Below are 16,599 nucleotides of genomic sequence, written 5' to 3' on the forward strand. Positions count from 1 at the left end.
GGCCCAGCACCGATCCTTGTGGCACTCCACTGGTCACAGGCCTCCAATCTGAAAAACAACCCTCCACCACCACCCTCTGTCTTCTACCTTTGAGCCAGTTCTGTATCCAAATGGCTAGTTCTCCCTGTATTCCGTGAGATCTAACCTTGCTAATCAGTCTCCCATGGGGAACCTTGTCGAACGCCTTTCCGAAGTCTAGATAGATCACATCTACTGCTCTGCCCTCATCAATCCTCTTTGTTACTTCCTCAAAAAAACTCAATCAAGTTTGTGAGACATGATTTCCCAGGCACAAAGCCTTGCCTTTCCAAATACATGTACATCCTGTTCTGAAGAAGGGCTTATGCCCGAAACATCGATTCTCCTCCTCCTCAGATGCTGCCTGGCCTGCTGTGTTTTTCCAGCATCACATTTTTCAACGCTGGTACTCCAGCATCTGCAGTCCTCACTTTCTCCTTCAGGATTCCCTCCAACAATGTGCTCACCACCGACATCAGGCTCACTGATCTATAGTTCTCTGGCTTGTTCTTAACACCCTTCTTAAACAGTGGCACCACGTTAGCCAACCTCCAGTCTTCCAGCACCTCACCTGTGACTATCGATGATACAAATATCTCAGCAAGAGGCCCAGCAATCACTTCTCTAGCTTCCCACAGAGTTCTCGGATACAGCTGATCAGGTCCTGGGGATTTATCCACTTTTATGCGTTTCAATACATCCAGTATTTTCTCCTCTGTAATGTGGACATTGTGTGGGAACACAAGTGCTAAAAATCTCTTTCTTCACTGCATGGTATTCTTCCTGCCACCAAACAAAAAAGTATTGGTAGCATACTTGCTTCCATCCTGAATTATGGATTATGATGTTCACTTTGCCAGTGTCTGGTGGAGATACTGGATCTTCTGGTATATCATTCATGATCAGAATATGGATTACTCCATGTATGAAAAGAAGTTCTCTTCATGCTTTCACGTACTCTGGAGGATTGCAGGTTTATATTCTACAATTGAGTTGTATTGATTTGTTAGTACTGTTCAAGTATGATAAAGTCATTGTTCGGGAAGGAAAGAACCACCTCAATATCAAAGTCTCTAAGTTGAATTAGTTCATTTTGTTCATCTAATTGCATCAAGACTAATGTCTATTGGTCAGGATCTGATCCTGAAGTTAGACTATGTTCACCTGCCTCATATTCTAAACAGGGTAAAAACAAGGACTGCAGATGCTGGAAAACAGATTCCAGATTAGAGTGGTGCTGGAAAAGAACAGCAGTTCAGGCAGCATCCAAACAGCAGGAAAAATCGACGTTTCGGGCAAAAGCCCTTCCTCTATTCCTGATGAAGGGCTTTTGCCCCAAACGTCGATTTTCCTGCTCCTCGGATGCTGCCTGAACTGCTGTGCTTTTCCAACACCACTCTAATCTAGAATCATATTCGAAACAATTTATTTTTGACTTCTCACATTGTCTTTTAATTCATGTAACTTTGATCAAAGTTGATGACATTGCTCTAAGTATTGCATTTAATATTTTTCAGATATTTTATTCACTAATTCTCATATTACATTATTTTATCAACTTCTGTTTCCATCTATAGTGTTCTCAGCAATGTTTTATGAATGTTTCTGTCTTCTTAAACATCCTATGTTCAATCCCCCTAGTTCACTCCTGCACCAAACTCAAAGCTCATTGCACAGGCTCTTATTCTGTATGAAACTGAAAAACAGAACTCCTCAACTCTCCGCTCTTTTCTTCCTCTTATATTTTAAATGCCTTATGAATGGAATTTTGTGGCCATAATCATTATTTTTGATAAACTAAGTCTTTAATCTTTTCAATCTTAACATCCTCCAGTGAAGGTCTTTGTTTTACAATCCTCAAAAGAAATATTAAAAAAATCTTTTTTCTGTTGTACACCAATGTCAGTTTAATGGATGAGATTTCCTCGCTTATGTTTGTGACTTAACTCTTGCATTGTTGTTTGTTTGCTTTTGTTCCCTCCAGCTGTACTTGGAAGAGTGTCAGCAGAATGTTTTAGTTGTTATCTTCCACACATTCACAATGTAACAATCATTAATGCCTTTGCAGTTTTACTTACACATGCATGAATAATGATTGAATAAAATTCTGATTAATATTATGAAAATCTTAAAACCAGAGGGAGAAAAGCTGATCACACCCACAACTTGCACACAAAAAATAAAATTTGTCAGGGACTTTCCTATTGGAAAGAGGGTGAAATGTATACATCTCAGTAAAAAGTCTTTGCTGGCATTTATATTTAAACTCACTCCTTGGGTCAGTGTACTGGTTTCTGCATGTGACTAAGATGCTTGAAGTTTAAAAAACTCTAATGGACAATGGGAATAGACAGCAACTTGATAGAGGAAAGGCTCAGACAGACCTCTCATTCACAGGCAACCAGTTGTGCAGTGTCAGCAGAATTGCTCTTCATTGTGAGCAATTCCATGTTTACAGGCATCAATGTGGCTACCAAGGCACCAACTGACTAGCTAGGGATATTCCACAATTGGAAAATATTCAAATCAATAAATATTCACTTGGCATATAATTACTGCAGAGTTTTATTCCCATGAATACAGACTATCCTGGAAGCTGCTACTATGCTTCATCCTTCATTATACCTTAGTACCATAGCCCTTTTTACAGCAATTGGAAAACCGTAGATGGCTGACAGCAGAAAGAGCAGAGTCCTTTAAAGATGGCTGATGACACTGCTGCATAAACCCTCCATGGAAAGTCAAAAGGCTTAACAACCAATGCCAACTGAGTAAGCGTCAGCCACAATGATGAGGTGGTTCAGGTGCCTTGATGGGTTGGACGGTGTTCCTTTACGCTCTTTCGAAGTCTTATACATTATCTTGCCTGGCTGCATTCGTTATCATAAGACCTAGGAGCGGAAGTAAGGCTCTGGGGAGAGGTGTTGACTTTGATGAGAGGGAAGCGTTGGTTTGGCAATGCTGAGGAAAAAGGAAGAATAGGGATAGATAACCAATGGTGAGAAACACCCAAATAATCCAAACTACAAAGTAACCAAAGGCCACTATTGTCCTGAAGGGAAGGAAATATGTCATCTTTATTTGATCTGGTTTACATGTCTCCAGACCCTCAGCAATGTTGACTTTTTATGTGCCCTCTGAAATGGCCAAACAAGCCACTCAGTTGTATCAAAACAAAGTCAAAAGCAAGGAATAAAACTGGCGTACAACTGGATATTGGCATAGGCACTGGAAACAACAATGACAAACCCAGCCTGTCGACCTTTACCAGCATCTGGAGGTAGTACCAATATCAGGAGAGTTGTCTAAAGACTAGTCAAGCAACAACCTGACACTATTTTTATGGTATGATTCCACGAGAAAATTATGACCCAGACACCATCATCACTAATCCCTGCATATGTGCTGTCCCGTTGGCAAGACCAGAGGTGGTAACATAGTCATAAACAGTTGTGAATGAGTTGCCTTGGAAATTCTCAACATTGATTCATCACCCCATAAGATCTTATGGCATCATGTCAGACATGGGCAAGGAAACCTGCTGCTGATTACCAGCTATCTTAGCACATGAATCAGTTCGCCAGAATGTTGAACACTACTTGAAAGAAGCATTGAGGGCAGGATGGGCACAGAATGTACTCAGTGTCACCAACAATAACACAATGACATCACTATTGACTGAGCTAGCCAAATCCTCAAGGATATTGCAGCTAGACTGGCTCTGTGGCAGGTGATGAGGGAATCAAAAGAGGGAAAAGCCAACATGACCCTATTCTCACAAATCTACCTGTTTCACATGCAGTCCTCCATCATAATATTAGTAGAAGGGAGTACTGCATAGTCATTTGAAAGACAATGTCCCATCTTCACATCGAGGACTCACCCCACTGTGTTGTATGATTAACACCATGCTAAATGGAACAGAATTCGAAAACATCCAGAAACTCAAAGTTGGGCATCTATGAGGAGTTGTGAGCCATCAGCAGAATTATACTTAAACACAATCTGTAACCTCATTGGCCAGGCATATCACCCACTCTACCATTACCAACAGGCAGACAGATAATCTTTTGTTCAATTAGGAATGCAGGATTGCATGCCATTAGCACACAAGGCATTCCAAAAAATGAGGTATCCACCTGCTACAACAGGATTACTTGCAAACCAAACAATGAAAGTAGCATGAAACAGACAGGACAAAGTTATACCAAAACAAACAGATCCAAACTGAGATCTGCAGGTGTACCACAAAGTCACAAATGGTAGTGGATATTTAAACAATTTACAGATTGTTTACACTCTACTAATATCTTCAAATATAGGGAGGTCCAGCACATCACCGTTAAACTGAAGGCTGATACATTTGCATCTCTCTTCAGCCAGAAGTGCTGACGGAATAATTCATCTTGGCCTTTCAGTTGCCAGTTAACAGATGAAAGTAAAAGCTATGGGCCATAATAACATTCTGACAAGGTGACTGAACATTTGCGCTACAGAACTAGCCATTCCTTTGGCCAAGCTGCTTCAGTACAGCTACAACATTAGAATCTATCTTGAAATGTGGAAAAATGGCCTGAGGATACCCAGTCCACAACAAACCCAGTAAAAGACAAACCCCAGGATGTAAATTGTGGGGTATTTCCACGATCATGTTATTGAGTGTCAGGGAGTAATGAATAGATTCTCTCTTGTTCAAGATCATCATTATTTGGTACTTCGGCATTGCAAATGTTGGATGCCATTTAGCAGCTGTGGATCTTTTCCAGACCTTACTGCATATGAACACAAACAGTTTTAGTGTCTGAGGAGTTGCATCAAGTGCTGAACATTGAGTAATGATTCGTGAATGTCCCCATTTCTGACCTTATGATGAAGGGAAAGCTGTGGATGAGGTAGCTGAAGAATAATTGGGCCTAGGACACTTTCCTGAGGAACTCAGGGAGTCAATGACCTCCAACAAACACAACCATCTTCCTTTGGGCTTGGTATAGTTCTAACTAGTGGAGGATTTTCTAACCGCAGTAGGTTAGAAGAGTGTGAAGTTGAAGAGGGAGAGTGAATGGGGAGGAGGAGGATGGTAGGACAGTAAAATTCATGCTATCAATCTTTCCACCAATGGAAGAGTTTCCCTCCATCTACGCACTCTAGACTCATGATTTTAAATGCCTTGATCAATTTTCTCTTCTCCAAGAGAAATAGCGCAACTTTGCTCAACGTTCTGAGGATTTAAATATTTTAGGCGTGATAGAGAGGGAAAGCAAAACAGCAGGGGAGTTCCATTATTGATAAGAGAGACTATCATAGCTGTACTGAGGGAGGACACTTGGAAGGTCCATCCAGTGAGGCCAAATGGGTCGAGCTCAGGAACAGGAAGGGTGCAAATCACTTTGATGGGATTGTGCTACAGACTTCCCAACAGCCAACAGGTGACAGAAGAACAGACATGAAAACATGTCAAAACAATAGGGTTGTTGTGGTTGGTGATTTTAACTTCCCCTATACTGACTGGGGCTTGCTTAGTGTTGGGGGCTTAGAAGAGGGAATTTGCCAGGTATGCCCAGGATGCCAGGTATGCCCAGGACTATGCCAGGTATGCCCAGGACTCTGTAAATAGTCCAATTCGTGTTGGGGAATGAACCAGATCAGGTGATCAAAGTTTCAATGGAGGAGTATTTCAGGGACAGTGATTATACTTTTCTGTAAGCTTTAAGTTACTTAAGGATAAGGAGTAAGAGTAATCCCTGGGTGAAATTACTGAACTGAGGGAAGGCTAACTATCACAATATTAGGCAGGAACTGGGGAATGTGGATTAGGCATGGGTGTTTGAGGGTAAATCCAAATCTGGCATGTGGGGATCGTTTAAAAGTGAGCTGATTTAGACTTCAGGACCAGCATGTTCCTGTGAAATTAAAGGACATGGATGGCAAGATTCAGGAACCTTGGATGACAAAAGAAATTGAGAGCTTAGACAAAAAGAGAAAGGAGACATTGGTAAGGTTTAGGAAAAATGAAGACAGAGTGCTCGAGAATACAAAGTCAGCAAGAAAGAACTCAAACAAGGGATGAGGAAGGCTAAAATGGGCCATGAAATTTCTTTGGCAAGGTGATTATGGAAAATCCCAAGGCATTTTACATACATATAGGAGCAAATGGGTAGCTAGGGAAAAGGGTAGGTCCACTGAAGAACAAAGGAAGGAATTTGTATGCAGTCAGAGGAAGGAGTTAAGGTCCTTAAGGAATACTTTGCATTGGAATTCATAAAGGAAGAGGAAATAGTGGATGATGAGCCTGGAGAGGGTATATTGATATTCTCAGGTATGTCAAAATTTTTAAAATATGGTGGGGGGAATCCAAGATGGCAGCGATCTAGGAGGATCGCATTGCAGAGCTCCACAATGCAGCACAAGCGCACTTCTAACCTGCCCAGCCCAGACCATTGCAATATCCTGGGACTCTGGAAAGGTCGTGGAGTCCAAGGAAATTGTGGAAAATCAACTTACCCCCGTTTTCGCCATCCAGGGATGCTGAAGAAGGGAGGAGGAGCGTCAAAGGCCCAGCCTGCAGGATCCTTGGACTTGATTAACTAAAAGGCCCTGGTGAAGGAGCTTGCAAAATCTCATGATATGTTGGGTAAGCAGATAGAGGAGAAGGCGGGGGGGGGGATTCTGGATTAGAGTGGTGCTGGAAAAGCACAGCAGTTTAGGCAGCACCCGAGGAGCAGGAAAATCGACATTTCGGGCAAAAGCCCTTCAGCTACCTGGTATTCCTGATGAAACGTCCGAAACGTCGATTTTCCTGCTCCTCAGATGCTGCCTGAACTGCTGTGCTTTTCCAGCACCACTCTAATCCAGAATCTGGTTTCCAGCATCTGCAGTCATTGTTTTTACCTACCAGATAGAGGAAAAGTGGTCCCGATCACTATCATGCTGCAGAAGCATGAACAGCAGCTAGACCTGGAGAGAAGGATGGATGAGGTTGAACAGAGTCACAGTGGTGGAAGCAGATACCAGTTCCTCCAAATATAGGATCCAAGCCCTGGAGACGCAGGTCCGTAATTTGCGTTACCAAATGGATGACCTTGAGAACAGGGGCAGGAGAAAAAAAAATATTTGGATCGTCGGTCTGCCGGAAGGCAAGGAAGGTGATTGAACAGCAGAATTTATTGAGGACTCGTTGCCGAAATTCCTTAACTTGGAGGCTGGATTGAGAGGCTTGAAGATCAAGGGGGCTCACCGGGTCACGGTGCGGAGATCAGGTGTAGGTCAACGTCCTCGTCCTCTCTTGGTGCAGTTTCAGCATTATAGAGATAAAGCAGAGAATCATAGAAGCTTCCAAAATCCAGGGGATGGATCCGAAGACCCTGGTTTACGAGGGCTCTAAGATAATGTTCTTCCAGGACTTCTCAGCGGTGGTGATCCAGAGAAGAAAATTCTATGACAGATGAGGGAGCTTGGGTTCCAGTACTGGGAGATATCCAGCAGTGCTTCATATCACCTTAGATGGATCCGGACATTTCTTTGACATGTCAGAGAAGGCAACAGACTTCGTGGTCAAATTAACTTAATCTGAACAAATAGTAGTGCTGTTTGGGTATGTCTTTGTTTTTTTCTTTTGAAAAAAAGAGCAAGTCCGTTGGGGTTTTCTTTTCCTTTTTTTATTGAAAATAATCTGGTTTAAACTATGTTTGGTGGCGGTTGAGATGTGTAATTTTAATTTCTAAGTTAAGCTATACCAAAGGATGGGTGGGGTATTTACCCCTTTCTTTTTATTTTTAAGATTTATTTATTCACATTGCTATTCCATGGTGTATTTTCTTTCTTTTCTGCTTGTGTTTGCGGTGCAGCTCTAGCTAGGAGGAGGGAAAATGGTTGGAATGGCTAGATGCCTATTTACAGGCAGTTTATGCCCGGTTCAGATATTTTCAGGCAGAGGGATGGGAAATTGGGTTTTGGGATGGGTAGTTGCCCCCTTTGGGTGGGGGTGGTGGTGTGCTCCCCTATTCAGTGCCATTGGCGCTTTATATGTTGGCTTGTTTTTTGGTTTTTATTGTACGTAGTCTTTGATAGCTTTGTAGGTTTGTTAACTGTAGTAGTTTTAGTTTATATAGTTTTTATGTTCAATGAATCTTGTGACACGAAGGCTCAGCAATTTGTGGTTCAAGTTCCTTCTCTCTGGAATTTCAATGTTACTGCAGAAGGTTTTGGCTAATGACTTGATTAAATGGTGTATGTGGAACACCAAGGGGAGTCACTCACCAATTAAGAGGAAGAAGGTTCTTTTGAGTCTTTGAAAGGAGAAAGTGGATATTGCTTTATTACAGGAGACACACTTGAATGATAAGGGAATGTTTGAAATGACAGCAGAATGGCTTTGACCAGGTTTACTTCTCATCTTTTAATATTAGATGTAGGGGAGTGGCTATATTGGTTAGGAGGAATCTCCCATTTAACAACACACTCTAGTAAAGATTTGTAATCCTCAAAGCCCTGATAAACAAGGAGAATATGGTGTTTGAAAGATTTATTGCCCTCCGGCCCATCCCCTCAAATTTCTGGTAGATGCGTTCTCTAAACTGATCAGTCTCCAGTCTCGGCATATCATTATAGAGGATCCCACAGTAGACAGATTGCCCAAAGGCCCCTCAATACTCTCTGTACAAACTAAACAATTAGTGGATCTGTGTGTGGAGTTAGGGTTGGTGGACGTCTGGAGGCGTCTCCACCCTACAGGCACGGATTTTACATTTTTTTTCCAATCCAGACAGATGTCAGACCAGGATTGATTTATTCTGACCCCTGTGGCAACCCTAGACTTGGTGGCATCTTGTACGATTGGTAATATTATCATCTCTGATCACGCTCCTGTTGGCTAAGATTAAGGAAGTTACAGTGGGTCCGAAGCACTGACAAACGGATCCCTTTATCCTCAAGGATAATAAGTTTGTGGAGTACTTCTCTAGGGAATTTTGGGCGTTCCTAGATATTAACTCAGGCTCAGTTATTAGCCCAGCCCTCCTTCGGGAAACTGCCAAAGCCTATGCCAGGGGGTTCGTTATTTACTACTCTGCCAGTAGAAAGTGGCAGAAAGGTGAGCACTAACCTCGCCTTGAAGCACGGTTGAAGGCAGCTGAGAAGGCCTACTTTGACAGGCCCTCGTTGGTCATGCTAGAGGATTACGGCACTGCGGTCTGCATTGAATGCCACGTCACACAGACAGCAAAGAAGGAGCTCATCTTTTCAAAGCAAAGGTTATATGAGCATGGTGACAGGCCAGGCAAATACCTAGCATATCTTGCCAGGAAAAGGAGTACCCCTCAAGCCATTACGGCGATTAGGGGAGGGTATGGAAACCTAACATGTGACACCAGAGAGATTAATGTGGCATTCCAGAGATTTTACTCTAAATTATACCAATCTGAGGGTTATGAGGAAGGGTGGGCCAAAATGGAATATTTTTCAAGGATATGGAGCTCCCGGGAATGACCCCTGAACACAAGTCTTTTCTCAATGCCCCCTTATCAGAGCATGAGGTGCAGGAGGCTGTGAAGCAGCTTCAGAGTGGAAAGGCACCCAGTCCTGATGGACTTCCCATTGAATTCTATAAGGAATTTATAAATATATTGTCAGGCTCGATGCTCAACATGTTTAATGATCATACTGTCATGATTGTCTCCCGCTATCTCTGAGAGAGGCCAATATTTCACTTATTCTTTAAAAAAAGGCAAGTCCCAGAGGACTGTGCTTCGTACGTGCCCATTTCACTCTTAAACGGGGACTTTAAAATCCTCTCTAAGACTCTTGCGTTAAGGCAAGACACTGTTACCTTCTATTGTTAAAGAGGACCAGACAGGCTTCATAAAGGGCCGCAGATCCTCCAATAACGTTAGGAGGCTGCTTAATGTAAGTCAAGTGTGTCACCAACAGTCAATACAAGGATCGGTGCAGAGAAGGCACTTGACTGAGTTGAGTGCCTGTACCTTTTCTATACTCTGGAGTGGTTTGGTTTGGGTGAAGCCATATAAGATGGGTAAAGGTTCTCTACAGTGGCCCTCTCACTGCAATCATCACCAATGGGGTATGATCAATTAATTTTAACATATTTAGGGGCAGTTGGCAGGGCTGTCCCCTTTTGCCATTGTTTTTTACACTGGTGATTGAACCATTGGTGGAGGCCATTTGTAGGGACCCCAATATATCAGCTCCAGAAATGGGGTCAAAATTACATAGGATTTCGTTGTATGCGGATGATGTCCTAATTTTTTTTTGACAAATCCAGCATTTTCAGTGCCTCGCCTGATACAATGCATCAGTGTGTTTGGCACCTTTTCAGGGTACAAGATCAATCTTGCATAATCAGAGGCTATGCCTATGGGTGGTCTTACAAAGGGGCTAGGTCTTGAGGGCGACTATAGATTCCCAATTAAGTGGTCACAGAGGGGTTTTGTGTATTTGGGCATATTCATTACTCCAGTTCTGGACTGGTTGTTCAAAGTTAATTTTGTTCAATTATTTGACAAAATCAAACAAGACCTTCAAAGATGGGAGGCGCTTCTGGATTTGTGGTTGGGTCGGATAGCGCTTGTTATACAGATGCTCCCCCTGATTTTCGATATTGTCAAAATTTAAACCAAGGGTATCTTCAACACGTCCCAAGTGCAAATTTTGGTACGGGCACTCTTACCCATTGTCTCTGGCTGTGTGGTAGGCTTCAAACATATTGAAGTGCTGTGGCGGGTGCAATGGAGGGGATTTTGGGTGTAAGGGTGGAGAAGATCCCAGTCCCTCTTCTTCTTCAGCCCAGTATGTTCCCTGCCGATGTGCAGAAGAAAAAAAACTTTTCAACGTTCTCTCTTTCTGTGCATGAAAGGATATCTTGCTAGGTTGGGTATCCGAAAAACCCCTGGTCTGTTGGGTTGTTATGGAGCATATCCCCTTGGATTTTCTCATAAAATGAGAATTGCTAAAAGAAATGGCAGCCCTTTTTTGGAATACCTGGGCACAAATTTATTTGCCACACTAATAAGGGCTTTTATATAACCATAACAATTGTGCTTTATGACTCTAATATCCAGGGAGGAGGAACAGCAAACATACGAGTGTCTTGTTTGTCTGAGTTAAGTTATTATTATTTATTGTTGTTGATTATTATTTATTTAGTTAAGTAGTTAGTTGGGTTTTTTAAATATATATAGAAAAATATATATTAATTACATTTGTACGTGAGGGCAGGATGGGTTTTAAAAACTGTGTTCTTTGTATTGTTTTGTATTTGTTGTAATATTTTAAAAATCTATTTTTCAATAAAAATAATATTTTAAAAAATGGTGGTGTTGGGAGTTTTCAAGTCCTCAGGACCTGATGAGATCTATCCTAGAATGCTGAGGGAGGGCAGGGGAGGAAATTTCTTAGGCCTCGTACAAAACCTTTGTATCCTCTTTAGTAACAGGAAAGTTCTCAGAGAACCGGAGACTAGCCAGCAATGTTCTTTGTTGCCATGGTCTGGCGATGGAGGCGGCCAAGGACCTGCATGTCCTTGGCGGAGTGGGAGGGGGGAGTTCCTCCCACTCTACCAAGGACATGCAAGTCCTTGGCCTCCTCCATCGCCAGACAATGGCAACATAACACCTGGAGGAAGAGCGCCTCATCTTCCGCTTAGGAACCCTCCAACCACAAGGGATGAATGCAGATTTCTCCACCTTCCTCATTTCCCCCCCCCCCCCACCCACCTTTTCTCAGTCCCAACCCTCCGACTCAGCACCGCCTTCTTGACCTGCAATCTTCTTCCCGACCTCTCCGTCCCCACCCCCTCTCCGGCCAATCACCCTCACCTTAACCTCCTTCCACCTGTCACATTCCCAACGCCCCTCCCCCAAGTCCCTCCTCCCTACCTTTTATCTTAGCCTGCTTGGCACACCCTCCTCATTCCTGAAGAAGGGCTTATGCCCAAAACTTCGATTCTCCTGCTCCTTTAATGCTGCCTGACCTGCTGCGCTTTTCCAGCAACAAGTTTTTCAGCTCTGATCTCCAGCATCTGCAGTTCTCACTTTCTCATAATTTGCTGGGTTTTCAGATAGGTTATGTTATTCGGTATTCTGTTTTCTTTTGTTTGTGTTTCATACAGTAATCTTGTAATTAAATTCTGTTTTGTTTAAAACTAAGTGGTTTGACCAGCTGCATCTCTCCTGGAATAGCCACTGTACACCGGCTTAAAACAGCTAGCAAAGTTAGGGTCTGGATTACTTTTTTGAAATGTTTTGAGGGGGTCTGGCCTGGTCCATAACAACTTAATAATCAAACTTTGACAGCCCTCTGTGGTGAAGAGTTTCATAAATTCACTCCTTTTTGGGAGAAGAAATTCCTCCACATTAAATGTGCAACCTCTCATTCTGAGATTATGTGCTCTGGCCTTGAACACTCTCCCAGGGAGATACAACTTTTCCACATCTATCCTATCAAATCATTCATGACTCTTGTATGTTTCAAGAAGGTCACCTCTCACTCTTCTAAATTCAAATGGATACAGGCCCAATCTACTCAACCTCTCCTCATAAGACACAGTCTCTCAATACCTGGTATAACAAACAAAGAATTATGGATACTAGAAATCTGAAACAAAATCTGAAATTGCTGGAGAAACTCAGCATGTCTGGCAGCATCTGTGGAGAGAAAGCAGAGTTACTGCTTTGGGTCCAGTGACACTTCTTCAGAACTGGAGTTCATATGCTGCCAGCATAATGCATCTTCTCTAGACCACACCTCCAATGCCAGTATATCTTTCTTTAGATAAGTTCACAGTATTCCAGCTATGATCTGACTACTGCCTTACATAATTTTAACAAAACCTCCCAACTTTTATACTCCATTTCCATTGGAACAAAGGCCAACAGCTTGCACTTTGAATGGGATGAGCTTCTCCTCCAACTTCACAATTGGTTGGATGAGACAATAAGGCCAATTTCAATCAGCTTCAGAGAGACCAGGCTCTTTTGCCAGGTCTTTGTGGAATTAGTACATGAAGTGACTGCCTTGTTTAATATGGTGGATGGTGGACGATGCACATCTTTAAAAGGTGGAGGAAGTGGCAGAGAGCAAAGATGGGGGTCAGAAGGTAGAAGAGCAAGTGAAGCAGAGGGCATGAAGGAAGCTATAGAAGCAAGGAGAAAGGAAAGTAGATAAAGAGCTGAAGAAAGCAAAGTTATGACGTGAAGAGGAAAACCTAGGAAAGTTGGACTGGTACAGGTGATCTTACAGAAGGCCACATGTACAAGATAAACTGAATGCTTACTGCACAGAACATGACAACTGATTGATTCCATGAAATGAGAGTGAGGAGATAGAAGTGGGCACAAGGCAGGATGAAGAGGAAGGGGATACAGAAGGAGAGACATTTGAGGAAGGAGAGAGGGAGGGGGTAAAGGAGGGAAAATAGACTCTGTGGGAGGAAGAAGGAAGTGGGGAAATGGAGCAAACAAATGAAAAGAATGAGTTGAAGAAAGGGCGTAAAAGAAAGCAGAAGAAAGGAAGATGAGAGGAAAGAAAACGAAGAAAGAATTGAAGAAAGGTAATAAGGAAAGGGAAACAAATGGTGTCTGTTAAAGATAACTTTCTTATGACAACTAATTAAAAGAAAATTTCACAATCTTTAATTAAATCTGAACCATTAAACCAGAAGAAAAATGTGAAAATCATTTACCTTGCACAACAGCATGAATCAATTTTTCTTTGTCTTCTGCAAGATCTATTTCTTAATACACTAAGAGATTGTAAATGTTACCTTTACTATTAAAAAATTACAAGTGTTTCCTCATTCAATTCACTCACCCCCAGAAAGATCTGCTGCCTGTACATCTGAAGTGGAGGCTGCTAATAGCTGGAATGTTTCACCTACATAAATAAAATTCCATGAACTATTAAATCTACTATTACAGTGTCTCATTTAACTTACAGAAAATTTTAATTTCAGGATGTGTTAAATCACTCAAAACTATACATTGCTTATTAAAATAACTTCATATAGGCCTGTATTGCATCACCAGGTCACCCTTTATTTGCATGTAGAGAGCCCTTGACACAGATCCAATTTCCTTAGAGCTACAGCAAATAGAAACTGTGACACTCCTGTTCTCATCTGTGGACAGGGCGCTCTGACTGGACAGCTTAACAGCATCAAACAGAGAACTCATTCTATAAGGTCCACCTACTGACCTCATTACAATCACTACACTTAAATATCTAATTTACTTAAAATCACTTTCTCCTAGAGTTAGCTTCTTTGTTACAAGTGAGCATATGGGATACAAATTGGTTTAAAACTGGCAAATAAATTCCTGGCCAGTTGAGCTACAAGATGTAGACAGAGTTTTGATGGATGGCAAGGCAGGTAATGTATATTTACTCCCACCTTCTCTGCATAAAAAAATTGCTAGATTATAATCTGTTATTTTATAATGCGTCTCTTTCATATGCAGCACGGGGGCTCAGTGGTTAGCTCTGCTGCCTCACAGTGCCAGGGACCTGGGTTCAATTCTAGCCCTGGGTGACTGTCTGAAGTTTGCACATTTCTTCCTGTGTCTGCATGGGTTTCCTCTGGGGGCTCTGCTTTCCTCCCACATCCAAAGATGTGAAGGTTAGGTAGATTGGCCATGTTATGGATGGTGCAGGTCAGGTGGATTAGCCATGGGGAATGCAGGGTTATAGGGATAGGGTAGGTGGGTGTGTCTGGATGGGATGTTCTTTGTTGGTGTCAGTGTGGACTCGATGGGCCAAATGATCCATTTCCACACTGTAGGGATTCTGTGATTCTAGGTTGACCCACTCCAATTCACTCTCCTATTACTCGTAATTTAAATCTGTTTGAAAACATTCATTGAGAAACTACTGATTATCTTAATTAAATTAGACAGGATAGAAGCTAGGTGAGCCTAAAGCAGTTTCACATTTTCCAAGCAAAGTTGGAAAGTTAGGAATCCATGATAGGCTCAGTAATCTAATATCCAAATTCAGCTTGTTGTTGAGTAGGTAAAGCTTCATCCAGTAAAAACAGTTCTGCAATATAAATACGGGATTAAATAAGAACATAAGAAAGGAGTACGAGTAGACCATCTGGCCCATCGAGCCTGCTCCACCATTTAATAAGATAATGAGTGATCTCTTTGTGGACTCAGCTTACCCACCTGTTCACCATAGCCCTCAATTTCTTTACTGTTCAGAAATGCCTCTATCTTTGCCTTAAAAACATTCAATGAGATAGCCTCAACTGCTTCCTATATAGCCGCAACAATAACCTCCCTGTTTTTAAACTCCATCTCTCTGGCAATGAGGGACAATATTACATTTGCCTTCTTAATGACCTGCTACACCTGCAAACCAACATTGTGATTCATGCACAAGGACACCCAGGTACCTCTGCACAGCAGCATGGTGCAACTTTTCACTATTTAAATAATAGTCCATTTTGCTGTTATTCCTACCAAAATGGATGACTCACATTTACCAACATTGTATTCTATCTACTAGGTCCTTGCCCGCTCACTTAACATATCTATATCCTTCTGCACACTTTGCTCTACAACTCATTTGAGTGTCATTTGCAAACTTTGACACACTCTAATTGGTCCCCAACTCCAATTCAAATTTCAGTCCCAACGCTGATTCCTGGCAATTGGAACTCATTGTAATAAACACAGACACTGTGTCTTTGGCCATTCTTTATGAATTTCATGACTGTTGAATCAAAGCTTAAATAGTGCCTCTGCAATTTACAACATTAATAAAATTTATAACAAGTATATATACTTAGATTACAGAATCCTTATGGTGCGGAGGGAAGTCTTCCAACCCACTATTTCGACACTGCATCTCTGAGCTTTACAATATAGTGCTTTATTTTTAAATGCCTTTTCCTCAAACTTATATATTACTTGAATAGAAACAATCATCTAATGCTCTCCTGAATACTTCAGTTGTGATCTGCCTCCAGCATACTTCCAGACTGTGCATTCCAGACCCAAGAGCTTTTGTGTGAAAGAGTTTTCTGTTATAATACATTTGCCATGTTTGCAAATCACTTTAATCTGTGCCCTTTAATTCTTGGAAATTTCCTCCGAAAATCCATTTTAAAAAAAAACATTTCTTCTGCACTCTCTTCAGCATATTCACATTTTTCCATGATTGTGGCGCACAGAACTGTACACAATATTCCAGCTGAGGTCTAACAAATATCTTCTACAATTGAAGCAAAACCTTCCTGCTTTCATACTGTCCTATACTTCAATATTCTAATTCAGCTCATCAGGTAACAAACTGCAACTGGAAATACAGCCATCTGCATTCATGTTTATTGGAAAGAATTTATACAGTTGATAAAATAAGTTACCCAATTCAATTAGCCTTGTCATCAATATCTACCTTCATATTTCTTATTGTTTGCTGCAAGTCAGTGGATGCACAAGAAAATATTAACCCAGATTGAACAGACACAGGTGTACTTCAAAAATGACATGCAGAACACAATTCCAGGATTCCCACCTATTCCTGTTTGTACCAGTTTTGACCAACATGGAATAAAGAGGAGGGCAGCAC

At 41.7% G+C, this 16,599-nt stretch overlaps 1 protein-coding gene across 5 annotated transcripts in view; it reads right to left on the bottom strand.

Moving 5' to 3' along the window:
* The window catches only part of pde10a (phosphodiesterase 10A), a 452,977-nt gene that overhangs the window by 172,095 nt on the left and 264,283 nt on the right, over positions 1-16,599 (bottom strand). For 3 of the 5 annotated variants that reach the window (XR_011961886.1, XM_072581016.1, XM_072581017.1), the window contains exon 3: positions 13,840-13,902. The exons of the other annotated variants lie outside the window; for them this stretch is intronic. Coding sequence is in view for 2 of the 3 variants with exons in the window: in XM_072581016.1 (XP_072437117.1) it covers positions 13,840-13,902 (63 nt within the window). In the remaining variant the exon portion in view is untranslated. The remainder of the gene's footprint in view (positions 1-13,839; positions 13,903-16,599) is intronic. 5 annotated transcript variants of the gene reach the window in all.

The sequence above is a fragment of the Chiloscyllium punctatum genome, chromosome 11, assembly GCF_047496795.1.
Source record: "Chiloscyllium punctatum isolate Juve2018m chromosome 11, sChiPun1.3, whole genome shotgun sequence".
Taxonomy (NCBI): domain Eukaryota; kingdom Metazoa; phylum Chordata; class Chondrichthyes; order Orectolobiformes; family Hemiscylliidae; genus Chiloscyllium; species Chiloscyllium punctatum.